Source organism: Rousettus aegyptiacus, unplaced genomic scaffold (genome assembly GCF_014176215.1).
Source record: "Rousettus aegyptiacus isolate mRouAeg1 unplaced genomic scaffold, mRouAeg1.p scaffold_m13_p_4, whole genome shotgun sequence".
Lineage (NCBI taxonomy): Eukaryota > Metazoa > Chordata > Mammalia > Chiroptera > Pteropodidae > Rousettus > Rousettus aegyptiacus.
In genome coordinates this window covers 55,413,487-55,427,090 of record NW_023416307.1, presented here as the reverse complement: position 1 = coordinate 55,427,090, position 13,604 = coordinate 55,413,487, and the positions used below count along the sequence as shown (strand labels likewise).

Sequence of the window (13,604 nt, the reverse complement as noted above, 5' to 3'; positions counted from 1 at the left end):
GGATCAAAGGCTTGGAATTGCTAGTAAGACTTTTTTGCTACATACCCATTCCTTTCTTGCTATATATTCTTATCCTTTCACACTGTATGCCCATATCATCAAAAGAAAATGGGTAAACAAAGTCTTTAAACTGTAATTCACAGAAACTAAGAATGATATATAAATTGAATTCTCCAAACACTCGGGGTCTCTTTAAGTGTCGTCTTCTCTGTCCCTCTCAGTGTCTTTTTCTCAGTCCCTCTATTGTCTCTGTCCCTCTGAGTCTTTCTTAGGCTCTGTCACTCTTTGTCTCTGAGAGGAGACCATGCTGTTTATGGAGTGTTACTCCTTCTCTAATAAACTTTCCTTTTGACTCTAACTCTAGCGTGCCCTTGAAATCTTTCCTGTTCTCAGTCAAGAATGCTTTTCTCTCAGTGCAGGGCCACTTGGGAGAACTTGCCCTGCCCTGCATCAAAAAGAGCAAAATAAACCCACAGCAAGCTGCAAGAAGGAAATAAAGACTGGAACAGAAGTAAATGAATTAAAGAATAGAAAAGCAAATAGGGAAAAAAAGTCAATAAAGCCAAAAGTTGGTTCACTGGGGTGGGGGTGTGGGGGATTTGACAAACCTTTAGCTAGACTGACCAAGTAAAAAGAAAACTCAAATTATCAAAACCAGGAATGAAAGAAAGAACATCATAACTGACCTTATAAAAATAAAAACAATTTAAAGGAACAAAGCATGAATAACTTAATGCCAATATAACTCAGATGAAATGAACAAATTACCAAAATGGACAAAAGAAGAAATAGAACATCTAAATACACCTATTACAAACAAAGAAATTGAATTAGTAATTTAAAATCCTCCTACAAAGAGTGCCCAGGTGTAGATGGCTTCATTGGAGAAATCTACCAAACTTTCAAAGTATTAATACCAATTCTTCACAAAATCTTCAAAAACATAGAAGAGGGAAAACATTTCCCAACTCATTCTATAAGGCCAATTTAAAACCCTGATACCAAAAACAGACAAAGTCGTGGGGGGGCGGGTAGGTGGGGGAGGGCAGATACTACTAATCAATATCCCTTATGAATATAGAAGCAAAAGCCTCTAAAAAAATGCAATCCAGTAACATATAAAAATACACACCATGATCAAAAGAGATTAATTCCAGAAATACAAGACAGGTTTAGCATTCCAAAAGTTAATGTAAAACACTTTATTAATAAAATAAAAGACAAAACCACATGAAAATTTCAACAGGAGAAAAAAACATTTGATAAAAATCCAACAAGTTTTCATGATAAAAATGCTCAAACTAGTAACAGAAGGGAACTTCCCTTCTATTGGTAGATGATATTCACAGCTAAACTATACTTAAAAATGAAAGACTAAATACTTTTTCCCCTAAAATCAGGAACAGGACAAGGATATCTGCTTTCATCTCTTCTTGGCATTGTACTGAATGTTCTAGTCAGAGCAGTGGCAAGAAAAAAAATAAAAGGCATCCAAGACATTATATCTTGATAAAAGGGTTAATTCATCAAGATAAATATAACTATTATATACATACATGCACCAAACGAGAGTCTCATATATACAGAAAGCAAATATTGATAAAACTGAAGGAAGAAATAGACAATTCTACAAGAGACTTTAACACATCACTTTTAATAAAGGACAGAACACCTGGCTAGAAGAGCAATAAAGAAATAGGGACCTGAACAATATTATAAATGTTAGACTTAACATTATATATATATACTTAACTTTACACCCCGAAGAACTAGAAAAAGAGGAAACTAAACCTAAAGCTAGCAGAGGAAGGAAATAATAACGATTAGACCAGAGATAAATAAAATAGAGAACAGAAAAAATAACAATAGATTTAAGGAAACCAAAGGCTGGTTCTTTGAAAAGATCAATAAAATTGAAAAATCTTTTGCTAGACTGGCAAAGAAAAAAGAGAATACACAAATAACCAAAGTCAGAAATGACACTGAGGACATTACTACTGACTGACCTTACAGAAATAAAAAAAGGATGATGAAAAAATACTATAAACAACTACACGCCAAAAAATTAGATAAGCAAGAACAAACTGATAAATTCCTAGAAACACACCAAGTATTCTGTAACTTAGGATGCAAAACAAAATCTCAATAAACCTATGTAACAATTAAGATTGAATCAGTAATCAAAAACTTCCTCAAAAATTCAGGACCAGATGGTTTCAATGGTAAGTTCTAACATTTAAAGAATTAACAACAATCCTCTTCACACTCTTTCCCCGAAAAAGAATAAAAGTATTTAAATTAGTGCTTGCCATATAGTAAGCACTATATGAGTTTTGGCTACTATTATAACTGCTACTAATATTATTATCAGACAGGAAAAGGTCTTTTATTCTCTCCTCTTAAAGTTCTCCAAAGAACTGTACAAATCTCCCCTTGTTCAACAGTCATTATTACTAAGATATTTTAAAATATCACATGTCTAACATGCTGCTTCTGGAGAAATTTACATTCTACGCTAAACAGTAGAGCAAACTATACATGTTCTGGAGACGGACTGCCTAGAGTTGACTCCTCCTAACTTTGCTACTCAGTAGCTGTAGATAATTTATTTAACTGTGATTACCTTGACTTCCTTTTATAATAAACGGAGATAATAATGGTATCCACTCTTCACTGGGATGCTGTGAGGTTTAAGTGAGTTAGAAAGTACATGTAAAGGGAGGGCTGAGAGTAATGTCTGACACATACACAGTAAGTGCTATATATCTGCTATTATTAAACAATAATTTATAAAAATATGTAGTAAGTTAATGTTTATTAAGTGTCAATTACATGTCAGGTGCTACAGTAAGAAGTTAATAAGCATTAATGCATTTTTTTCCTTACAAAATCCTCATTGTACAGATGAGAAGGGGAAAAAGGAGTACAAAAGTAAAAATCTTGCACAAACTGCTATCAAAGGCAGAACTGGGATGTAAACCCAAATATTTCTAGCTACAATGACAGTGCTCTTTACTTTTCAGAATAGATTCACCCTTACCCTTTCCTCCCCAGAACTAGTGGTGTATAGGCATAATCAATCACTGCACTCTCCCTGATTCCAGAAGCAGTAGTATAATCTTCTCCTTCTGCTCACAGCCCTCTACACAGTTACTACCAAAAGAACAAAGTTGGTATGAAGAATAAAATCAATTTGCCATTCTTGCTTTATATACTGTTTCACATACAAATAGAGAGTTTTATTTAAGGAAGTCTTTCTCTTCATTAAAGTAATCGATCTATGATGAACCATAGGCAAAATATTATTACTAGTAAGGTTACTTATAGAAATTTTTCTTAAAACTATTGATTTAAATAAAAGTTAAGGCACCTGTAAAGGCACAATGTGGTTTACATACTACATCTTTCAGAGGCCTGTGGTTCTACAGAGGTAAGCAACTCAGGGAAGGCAGTGTCAGCTGGTCCCGCACCCCAGTTTCAACTGGAACAATTTTGCTTTTAATCTGTTCTATCTTTAGAACATGGTTCTTCATAAAATTTCATTTAGAGGTAAAGGAGTTTCTACCGTCAAATATTGATAGTGAAAAGAATATCTATTCATTTTGATACTTGGAATTCACAAAAGTATTATAGGCTCAGTCTTTCAAAACATTCAAAAATCCCATTTTTCTCTAATCAAGGAGAAAAAGTGCTACTACTCTGTACTAAATCAGTTACTAAAAGCTATTGGGTAAACTAGAGTATACTAATTTATTACATGATGCTCCAGTTACTATAGCAAACATTAATGATTCCAACTAGAAGACTATGACTAAGACTAATTAGTTCATAACTTTAGTGTCTGTCCTGCTTAATTCCTCCTCCTTCTAGTTACACTGGCTACTCCTTCCTCCAAGTATAGGCTAAAAGCTGATTCTTTATAATCTCTAAAGAAAAGTCTTTTAAAATAGCAAGGTAGAGTACAATAAATAGGTCATCAAAACAGACATATCAGTTAACCTATGGTCCGTGGAAATCTCTGCCAAATATTATAGCGATCCTACTTTAACATCACCCAGAGATAAAAAGCACTAATGGACAAAAATTATGATGAGGCCCTGGGGTAGTTTAGCTATAATTCTAAAATTAAAAGTAACAATGGGAGAATAGTTAAGAGCATTATGTAGTACAACTCAATGAAATAGTATATAACCAATAACTACAAATATTATGAAGCAACAAGGGAAAGATTTTATGAAATCTTAAATATTAAATAAGGTTACAAATAATTATTCCTACAACGATATAAAACATGTATATATGTAATAAGATATGTAAGACCGAAGTTAAAAGTCAGCATTGTGAGTGAAATTTTTTCCTTCTTTAAATTTTCGAAAAAGGGAGTAGTAGAAGCTCAAGAGAAAAGAGATACCAAGAAACAAAATGAGGAAGGCTCAGGACAGGTGAAAATCCATACAAAAATTTAGAAAGGATCAGATATTCGAAAAGAAAAAGAGTAAGATGGGTAGAAACCCAACGAAAGAGGGGTATATAAACCCAGAGAGAGAGGTTGAGAAATCGATACAGGAAACAGCCAACTGGGGGTCGGGGAGGGGTGGGAGGTCCAGTGAGACACAGCTACCTAGCCATACACCAGTTAACAAGAGAAAATAAATCTGAGGGGTAACACAGACCAAAGGAGACAGACAGAAGACCAGAGACAGAAAGACAGAGACTAAGAGCCCAGAGTGAAAGGGTCAGGAACCCAGACAGTAGAGAGAGACTGAATAGAAAGGGGAGATAAGGTTTAGAAGAGTAAAAATGATAGAGAGAGAGAGATGATGATGAAAGGATTACAAAATAGTCCCATATACATTTGAACTCATGTGGAACCTAACCAAGTCTTTCATCCCTATAATCCTGAAACTTTGAATCCTTCTTCTCTTTCTTATCCTTATAATGTCCCTAGCTCGATCCCCTAATTCCCACCTCAAGCCACCTTTAGGCTTATGTTCTTACAATTGATCTGCCAGAGTTTCCCTTGAGTTCTCTGAAATGCCAAAAAGAAACTCCTCATGGGGTTTCAAGCCCTGGTGTCTTCATAGAGGGTTTGTTTGTTTGTTTGTTTGTTTACTTTCTTGCCCTAGACAAAACCTGGATCCTATCCAAAGATACTGGTTTCCTTGCAGCTCTCTCAAAGAGTGCTCTCATCCTTCAATATATTCTAAGACCAGATGGCAATACTGGCAAACCGCTGGCTCTTTGCTGTCCTGACCTCAAACAACATCCCTTCTATCCCTCATTCCCAAACTCCTGAGAGCTCTACCACATGGCTATATACCCTATCTACCCAACCTTGTCAATGTCATCCCTCATTAGTGTGCAGCCCCAACTATGAAGTCATACTATACCTGTCAACTGGGCATCTGTATTTGCATGTCTCAGAGGCATCTCAAATATTAACTTATTATTTCCTTCCCCAAAACTCTTCTAATATATGCACACAGGCAATACATATGTTTCTGTTAGTAAAATACCTACCTAATACAGGACTGTCACATCCAGAGAGAAAATGTCTTTAAGGATTTGTAAGATTTCATAAGACAGTTAGATCCCTTTCTAAACAGCAGTTCTGAGTTTATACGCTGTAACTTACTCTTGGAGAATCAGAACTGATAATAACAAACCTCAGCTCTGAATCCTCGAGCAGAACCTATCTCATATGGGACGTATTAGTTTATTACCTGGTCTCATGGTGATAGGTTGGTCCTGCCAGAACTATTTGGAAAAAAGGAAGTGGAGATCATGAATACGCCAAGAAGAAATTGTCTTTTTGGCAGCTGGAATATTATGGGAGGTCCTGAGCCTGTGTATTTCTGCTATCTTCAGAAAACCTTCCTTTTTTTTGATAAGGAAGGATCATTATTTTTGGCAATGTATCACAACTTTTCTGTTTGTTTGTTTGTTTGTTTGTTTACTGGAGCTATTCAAAATCAAAAGGTGTATTTTTTTCACTTTGTAAAATTTACAATCCTCGAAAGAAAGTTCTGAGATAATTAATATATTAAAAAGTATATCCCTTTTTTATAATAGATAAAGGTTCGCTGTCCTTCTGGTTAATCTCCCTTTAGGACTTCTCAATTGCTCTTTATTTGTAAGACTGTTTAAGATAAATAAGTAGTACTGAAGAGCTGCAGGGAGGAAAATCATCCTCTGGGATTTACTGATAACAGTCAGTTCACTGTCACTCCAAAGGCAGGTTTAAGTGCAGGGTTCCACAAACCAAAACCCAACAGGTAAGCCTTTAGGTGCTGCCACAAAGAGCCTTACATTCAAAAGGGTTGATATTTTCCCCTTTCTGCCTTTTATCTTCGTAAAAGTTAAATAAGGTGATATTTGTAAAGCACTAAAACAATACCTGGCATATAGGGAAAGCAATATAAATAAAGTAGTTAAGAGAAAAAATGCTTAGAGCTTTGTAAGGAGACTTTTGCAAATGAATCTGAATGCAATCCAGTGATTCATGGAACAAATAATTCTGACCTTTACTTTCCTCCCAAGGGTATTATAATGTCTAGTATCTAATAACAAAAAGCCATGAGAATGCAAAATTCCATTATAGAGTGCTGTGAACATAACAGATGCTCCATAATTTTATTTGAGAAAGGACAGGAAAAAGTAAAGACATGCCAAAACAGATGATTAAAGATATAACAGGCAATTTACCAGGTTAAAAAGGAAACCTAGCATGAACCAAGTAATTAGCTTTAGAAACAAAAGAGCTCACACACTTATGAGGGTTTAAAGTCCCTAATACAAGCATCATGTAAACTTAAAAAGGAATGGAGGCACCTGAAAAACAAATGTCACTAAAGGGCCAATGTAGTTGTCAAAACATTAGCTATGACACACTAAACACCACACATATACATATACAACAATTATATCTGTAGGTATGTATATCACAATCCTGACTTAATATATAGGTACCTTCCCATATAACAAGCTCTGTCATGAAAAAAAAATTTCTAAGGAAATAATCTAAATAAAATTTAATGAAAAATAATTAAACACTGGTACACTGAAAAATAGTATGTAAAGAAAAAAAACACTGGGCTAGAAATCAAGGGACATTATGGATTTAAGGACTTAAGATAGAATGTACATGATATCTGAGGTCCGAAATATCAAATTAACTTATTCAAAGTCATATTTATTTCGCCAAAAAGATTAAATGGTTTGTTACTCGCCCTGCGCCCTGACCTCAAACCAATAAGGGAAAAATTTAAAGAAAAGACTGGATGTTAGAAGAAGGGACAATGAACAGACAGAAAGAACAGAAAGAAAAGACCACAGTAAAACAGAAAAAACTGATTTCGATGCTTCCAATTCCAGCGAGCACAATAACATTAATTCTTACATCTTCTGAAGAGAAAGACTGATGGGGCAGGGAAAGGGGGGGATTCACAGCATAAAGTCTTCTTTAATTATCCTTTGCTTTCACAGACTTAAATGATATCATAAATAGTGATCCCTTATAACAAGCTCTGAAATACTATACATTTTCTAACTTTTCCCAGCTAAGGATAGGTTAAACTTTCCTCCAATGTTTAATCCTTATTCTTGTCCTACCAAAGTCCTCCTGCTTCCCTTTCCCCTCCCATACTTCACCTTAACAAAACATCATTTTCCTCCCTCCAATAAACAAGTGAACTAACACGGTGCTCCAGAAGCACATAAGGATCATAGAAAGTTTAATATATATATAAATTTGCTTTAAAACGGACAGATTTCTAAAAAAAGAAGAAAATTATTAAAAATTCATTTCCTTTATCATTTCATTAACATTTTCCTGATATAACTAATGATATAACTAATGATGATCAATGAGCTCAGAATCACTAGGGCCTGTGAAATTCTTTTCCATTCAGTTAGCAAAACTGATTCACTTGGGGGAGGGAGGAATATTTCTATTAGAATAACAAGTCTATAACAATATTCAGTATAGGCTTTCTGTATGACCTACCTTCTCACCACTTGAGTAGAAGAAATAACGCAATCGGACTATGTTACAGTGATCTAGCTTTCTCATGATTTGGAGCTCTCGGTTCTGAAAAGGAAACACAAAAATATTTTTTAAGGATAACTGCTACTCATAATATTGACTAATGCTTCTAAAATAACATAAAACACTACAAATGGCAGACTATAGATATGTTACTAAAAAGTATGGTCAACAGACCAATGCTGACCTGTAAACTATTCATTACTAGTCCATGAACTATATACTACTGCTCTGCAAATCAAATTGAAAATAAGTGTTTAGGATTTTTTATAGCAACCTGACAGAACAATTTTACATCAATGAATCTTATAATAATAAAAGGTGAGGCTTATCTTTTGTATTTCTTAAAATTTCACTTTTTTAGTAATTCATTTGTATTGTTATTTTATAAAAATATCAGTCCATGATGAATTGGAAAATTTTAAAAATAGTACTTTACCACAAACAGTTTGAGAAGCACTGGTCTATAAGAGATATCTAAAATGAACTTTTAGTACTATAATTTTTACAACTATAATAAAAATCAAACTTTTCACCAAACAAATAAATTTGGGTGCTAAGAAAACTCTTACAAGCCCTATTGTGTTCTAAGATACAGTGAAAAATCCAAGCATTAATCCCATTAGAAGGGCTCTGTTGCTAAGTTTTAGAGAGTTAAAACGTGATATACTAGAAACTGTATAGTCTGACAAATTTATAGACCACACAAATAATTTCCCCCTTGGGGAGTTTCAAAGCTATGTGTATTCTTCATGAAAAGAAAAAATTAAATAACATAATAACCTCTTAACTCTGTAAATTTTACAGTAATACATTTTAAAAGTATATATTAACAAAGAAGATAAATTCCAACAATATACCTGGGTTATCAGAAATCAGTCAATAAAGGCCAAATTACACAACACAGAGAAAGAACACTAAAATATCAGCTGTGTGGACAGAAAATATAAAATTTCAGTTAAAATACTATGATTGACTTTTTTAAAACATAGCCAACTATGTTAAAATAAGCTTATTTTTCCAGACTCATTAACCAAAGTAACAGAGAACTATTATATTCCCAGATAACAGAAGTTGTGTAAAAAGAATACATAAGTGATGCCAACTACATGGACCTAAATATTCATCTACCCTTTCTCTTCTGTTCATATTTTTTTCTTTTAAAAAGGAGGTTTAAGTTTTTTCATTTTAAAAATTCCTAAAAGATTCAAAACATAAATTTTATAGAGCAATATTTATAAGTTATTAATCAATCCAATATGACAAAGTTCATGCCTGAGATGTATTTAAACATACAACTATTTCAAGCCTAGACATTTTTGCTGAGTCAATCTTTATTAATTAGTTCACTAAGCACTAATACAAAGGAGGTAAAATCTGAACACAAACCTGAATGACAAATATGAGAACCACATGAAGATATAGGGAAAGAGCACTGTAGTTATAGGAAACTCTAAATGTAAATGCCCAGAGGTGGGCTTGGTATATTCAAGAGATAGCTCTTAGGATAATGCAGAATGCTAAGTGAACAGAGAGGTAGGCAGTGGGTGGGGTATGTCATATAAACTCATTACAAATAACTGAATTTCGGACTAAATGTAAAGGAAAGCCAATGAGGTTTGACCAGGAAAATGATATAATTTGATTCGCCTTTTTAAAAGATCATTCTAAAACTGACAGAATAAATTTGAGGAAGAGAGTGGATCAGCAGTTCTATTTTCCACCTACTAAGTTTAAAATCCTTATTAGATATCCAATGAAAATACTGAGGTTCAATGTAGAAGATGGGGCTAAAAGTATTCATCTGGGGGTCAGCTGTACTTTGAGGACTTAAAGCAAGGAACCCAATCCTATCTATCACCTAGGTAAGAAGTTTAGATTTAAAAAAAAAAAAATCATAGGTATGAAAAGGAGTTTATCACACAGAGGAGTTAATAAAATGAAATGCGAAACATAAGAGACTGTTATTTTAGAGGCCAAGTAGAAAAAGAGTTTTCAGAAAAAAGGAGTGACCATTTACGTCAAAAGCTGCTGAAAGGTTGATGAAGATAAAAACGGAAAACTGGGATTTGAGTATGGCAAATGCAGGATCCTTCTGACTCTTACAACAGTGATTTCAGTAGAGAAAAAATATGACAAAAGCATGACTAGGGTGAATTAAAATGGGGCTGGGAGACAGGCGAAAGGACTAAGAAGTTAAAAAGTTCAAAAAGAGGCAAGATTTCCAGTTACAGTGGAATGAAGAGATTGACAAATTCACACCCCGAAAATATCAATAAAAAGGACTAGATTGTAGAAAACAACCATTTCAGAGCTCCAGAAAGTGGCCAAATGCAACAACAAATAGAAAAGCATTGATTCATAGAGAGCTGCTAGATACGGGAGTTAGGACAGTGGGGGCCAGAGGCCTTCTCGTCAAGGAATGTCACCATCCCCCACTTCACCACCCAGCTCAGACAGTTGAGATAGTTTCACCACGGTAGGGTTGGCCATAAAAACCAGGAATTTTGCTTCCAGGGCAGGCTACCAACATTTGGAACAGAGAACAAAAACCCACGTCTAGTGGCACTGGCAGTAAAAATAGCAAATTCGATAGGAAACAAAACGAAAAAGCCCATAGCTCTGCTACTCTGAGGGTGCAGTCTCAGCTGAGGAAAATGACAAGACTGGCAAAACACTAACAAAGTAAACAGGGAGACCCTGGTGACAAGAGAGGCACAGAAGAGCTAAATCAGCTCTCAATATATTTCTGGATGAAAGGCCTCGAAGAGGGCCTTGAAGAAAGCTGAGACCAACTTAAAAACTGCCTAAATTTTGAATGTACTCACCAAGCCATGCACAGAATCATCAAAAAATGATGGCAGCTTTATAAACTCAAGATGTTGAGCACAATCTCTAACCAAGTACCGGCTGACCACTAAGCTATGCAAACAGAGTCAACCTCTAAGAAATCAGGCATGCACACACACAAAATTAAAATCAGAATAAAAATTTAACATAGAACTCATGGGCTTCAAATTGTGAAGAAGTATTCTATAGATTAGATACAGGCAAGTCACACATAAAAAAGAAACCCCTTGAAATAATAACCTTAGGGAGGATTAAAAAAAATATATCAGAATCCAGAGTTGCTATATTATTTAAAATGCTCAATTTTCCAAAAAAAATTGTGAGACATGCAGACAACAGGAAAAGACCTATGTATGATAATCAGGTTAAAAAAAAAAAAAGCAGCCAATAAAAATTGACTCCGGGTTGACATAACTGTCAGACTTAGCAGACAAGAGTAAAAAGCAGCTATTAGGTGCAAAGAATGTAAAAACTGTAAAAATTCTAGAAGAAAACATAGAGAGTAAGTTTCTTAATAATGGTCTTAGCAATGATTTTTTAGGTTTGACACCAAAAGCAAAGGTGTTAAAAGCAAAAATAAAGTGGGACCCCATCAAACTAAAAAGGTTTTGCACAGCAAAGAAGGCCATCAACAAAATGAAAAGATAATCTTATTGAATGGAAGGAAATATTTGCAAATCATGTCTGATAAGGGGTAAAGATGCAAAATACACAAATAATTCATATAACTCAATAGCCAAAAAAAAAAGTCTACAGCCATGCTACCCTGAACAAGCTCGATGCTGTCTGATCTCGGAAGCTAAGTAGAGTCGGGCCTGGTTAGTACTTGGACGGCAGTACCATCCAAGGAAGATCAGGTCCTGCAGGCATAAAAAATAAAATATAAGGGATTGTAAGCTGACAAGGTCCTTGCAATCTATGAGGGCAACCAAGCATTGCCTCGCCTAAAAAAATAAAAAGCCCACAAAGAGGCCAATTAAAAAAAACAGGCAAAGGTCCCAAATAAAACACATATGAATAGGCAATAGGTACAGGAAAAAAAATGCTCAACATCCTACTCCTCAAGGAGCTGCAAATCAAGACAATGAGACAGCATGTCACATCTATTAGAATGGCTATTGTCAAAAAGACAAGAGAGTATGTGTTGGTGAAGTTGTGGAGAGAAGAAAATCCTTATGTACTGTTAGTGGGAATGTAAACTGTTGCAGCTATTATGGAAAACAGTGTGGAGGTTCCTCAAAGTATTAAAAAGAGAATCTGATCTAGCAATGACACTTCTAGGTATATATCCAAAGGAAATGAAATCACTGTCTTGAAGAGCTACTCCCATGTTCACTACAGCATTATTCAGAATAGCCAACACATGGAAAAAACTTGTCTATCAAAAAATGAATGGATAAAGAAAATATGAGGTATGTATATATACAGTCACATGCCACTTGACAGGAATACATTCTGAGAAATGCATCGTTAGGTGATTTTGTCATTGTGCAAACATCAGAGTATACTTACACAAACATAGATGGCAGCCTATGGCTGTAATTTTGTGGACTAAACATTTATATAACTGACAGTATACTGTTTGTTTACACCAGTATCACCACAAACACTCAAATATTGCATAGTGCCATGACATCACTAGAAAACTTTCAGCTCCACTATAATTTTATGAGACTGTTGTCATATATGGAGACCCTCATTGACTAAAATGTAATTTGAGGTACATGACTGTGTGTGTGTGTGTGTGTGTGTGTGTGTGTGTGTGTGTGTGTGAGAGAGAGAGAGAGAGAGAGAGAGAGAGAGAGAGAGAGAGAGAGAGAAATACTCGACCATGAGAAATAAGGACATCCTGATACTTGCAACAACATGGGAAGAACTTCAAGGCATTATGCTAAGTGAAATAAGAAAAACAGAGAAATACAAATACTATATGATATCATTTCTCTGAGTAATCTAAAAAAGCTGAATTCATACAAACAAACTAAAAGGGGTGGTTACCAAGGGCTGGAGGATGGGGAAAGGAGAGATGTTAGTCAGAGTACGAAATTCTAGTTATAACGAGTAAGTTCTGAGGATCTCATGTACAGTACAGAGACTATATATATAGTGACTATAGTTCATAATATTGTATTATATATCTGTAAGTTGCTAAAAGAGTAGGTCTTAAATGTTATCATCACAAAAAAAGAAATGGTAATTACAAGATGTGACATGTTAGCTAATGCTACAGTGGTAATCATTTTGCAACATGTAAGTGCATCAGATCAACATGTTGTATACTTTAAATTTACATAATGTTACATGTTGGCTATATCACAGTAAAGCTGGGGGAAAATTTAATACAGAATTACATAAATAATTACGTTCAAAGAATTAAAGGAAATCCTATTTTTTAAATTAAAGAAAAATACGATGACAATTACATAATAAATAGATAATTTCAATTAAGAAATACTAACTTTTAAAACTTGGAAATACTAGAGTTGAAAAGTATAATAAAAGAAGTGAAAGAGCCACTATGTCCTTAAAAAAAGATTTGAAATGGCATTTTTAAAAAAATCTGTGAACCTGAAAATAGAGAAATACAAATTATCTAAATGAAAGAACAAAGAAAATAAAGGCTGCAGAAAAATAAACAGGATCTCAGAGACCTGCTGTAGGATAACATCACACCTATCAACACATATATAAAGGCAGTATCCAACAAAGA

At 34.4% G+C, this 13,604-nt stretch overlaps 1 protein-coding gene across 4 annotated transcripts in view; it reads right to left on the bottom strand.

Annotated features, from left to right (window-relative positions):
* Positions 1-13,604, bottom strand: part of GSK3B (glycogen synthase kinase 3 beta) — a 172,961-nt gene that overhangs the window by 83,354 nt on the left and 76,003 nt on the right. For all 4 annotated transcript variants that reach the window (XM_016158805.2, XM_016158806.2, XM_016158803.2 and 1 more), the window contains one exon: positions 8,006-8,089. In XM_016158805.2, the coding sequence (XP_016014291.1) occupies positions 8,006-8,089 (84 nt within the window). The remainder of the gene's footprint in view (positions 1-8,005; positions 8,090-13,604) is intronic.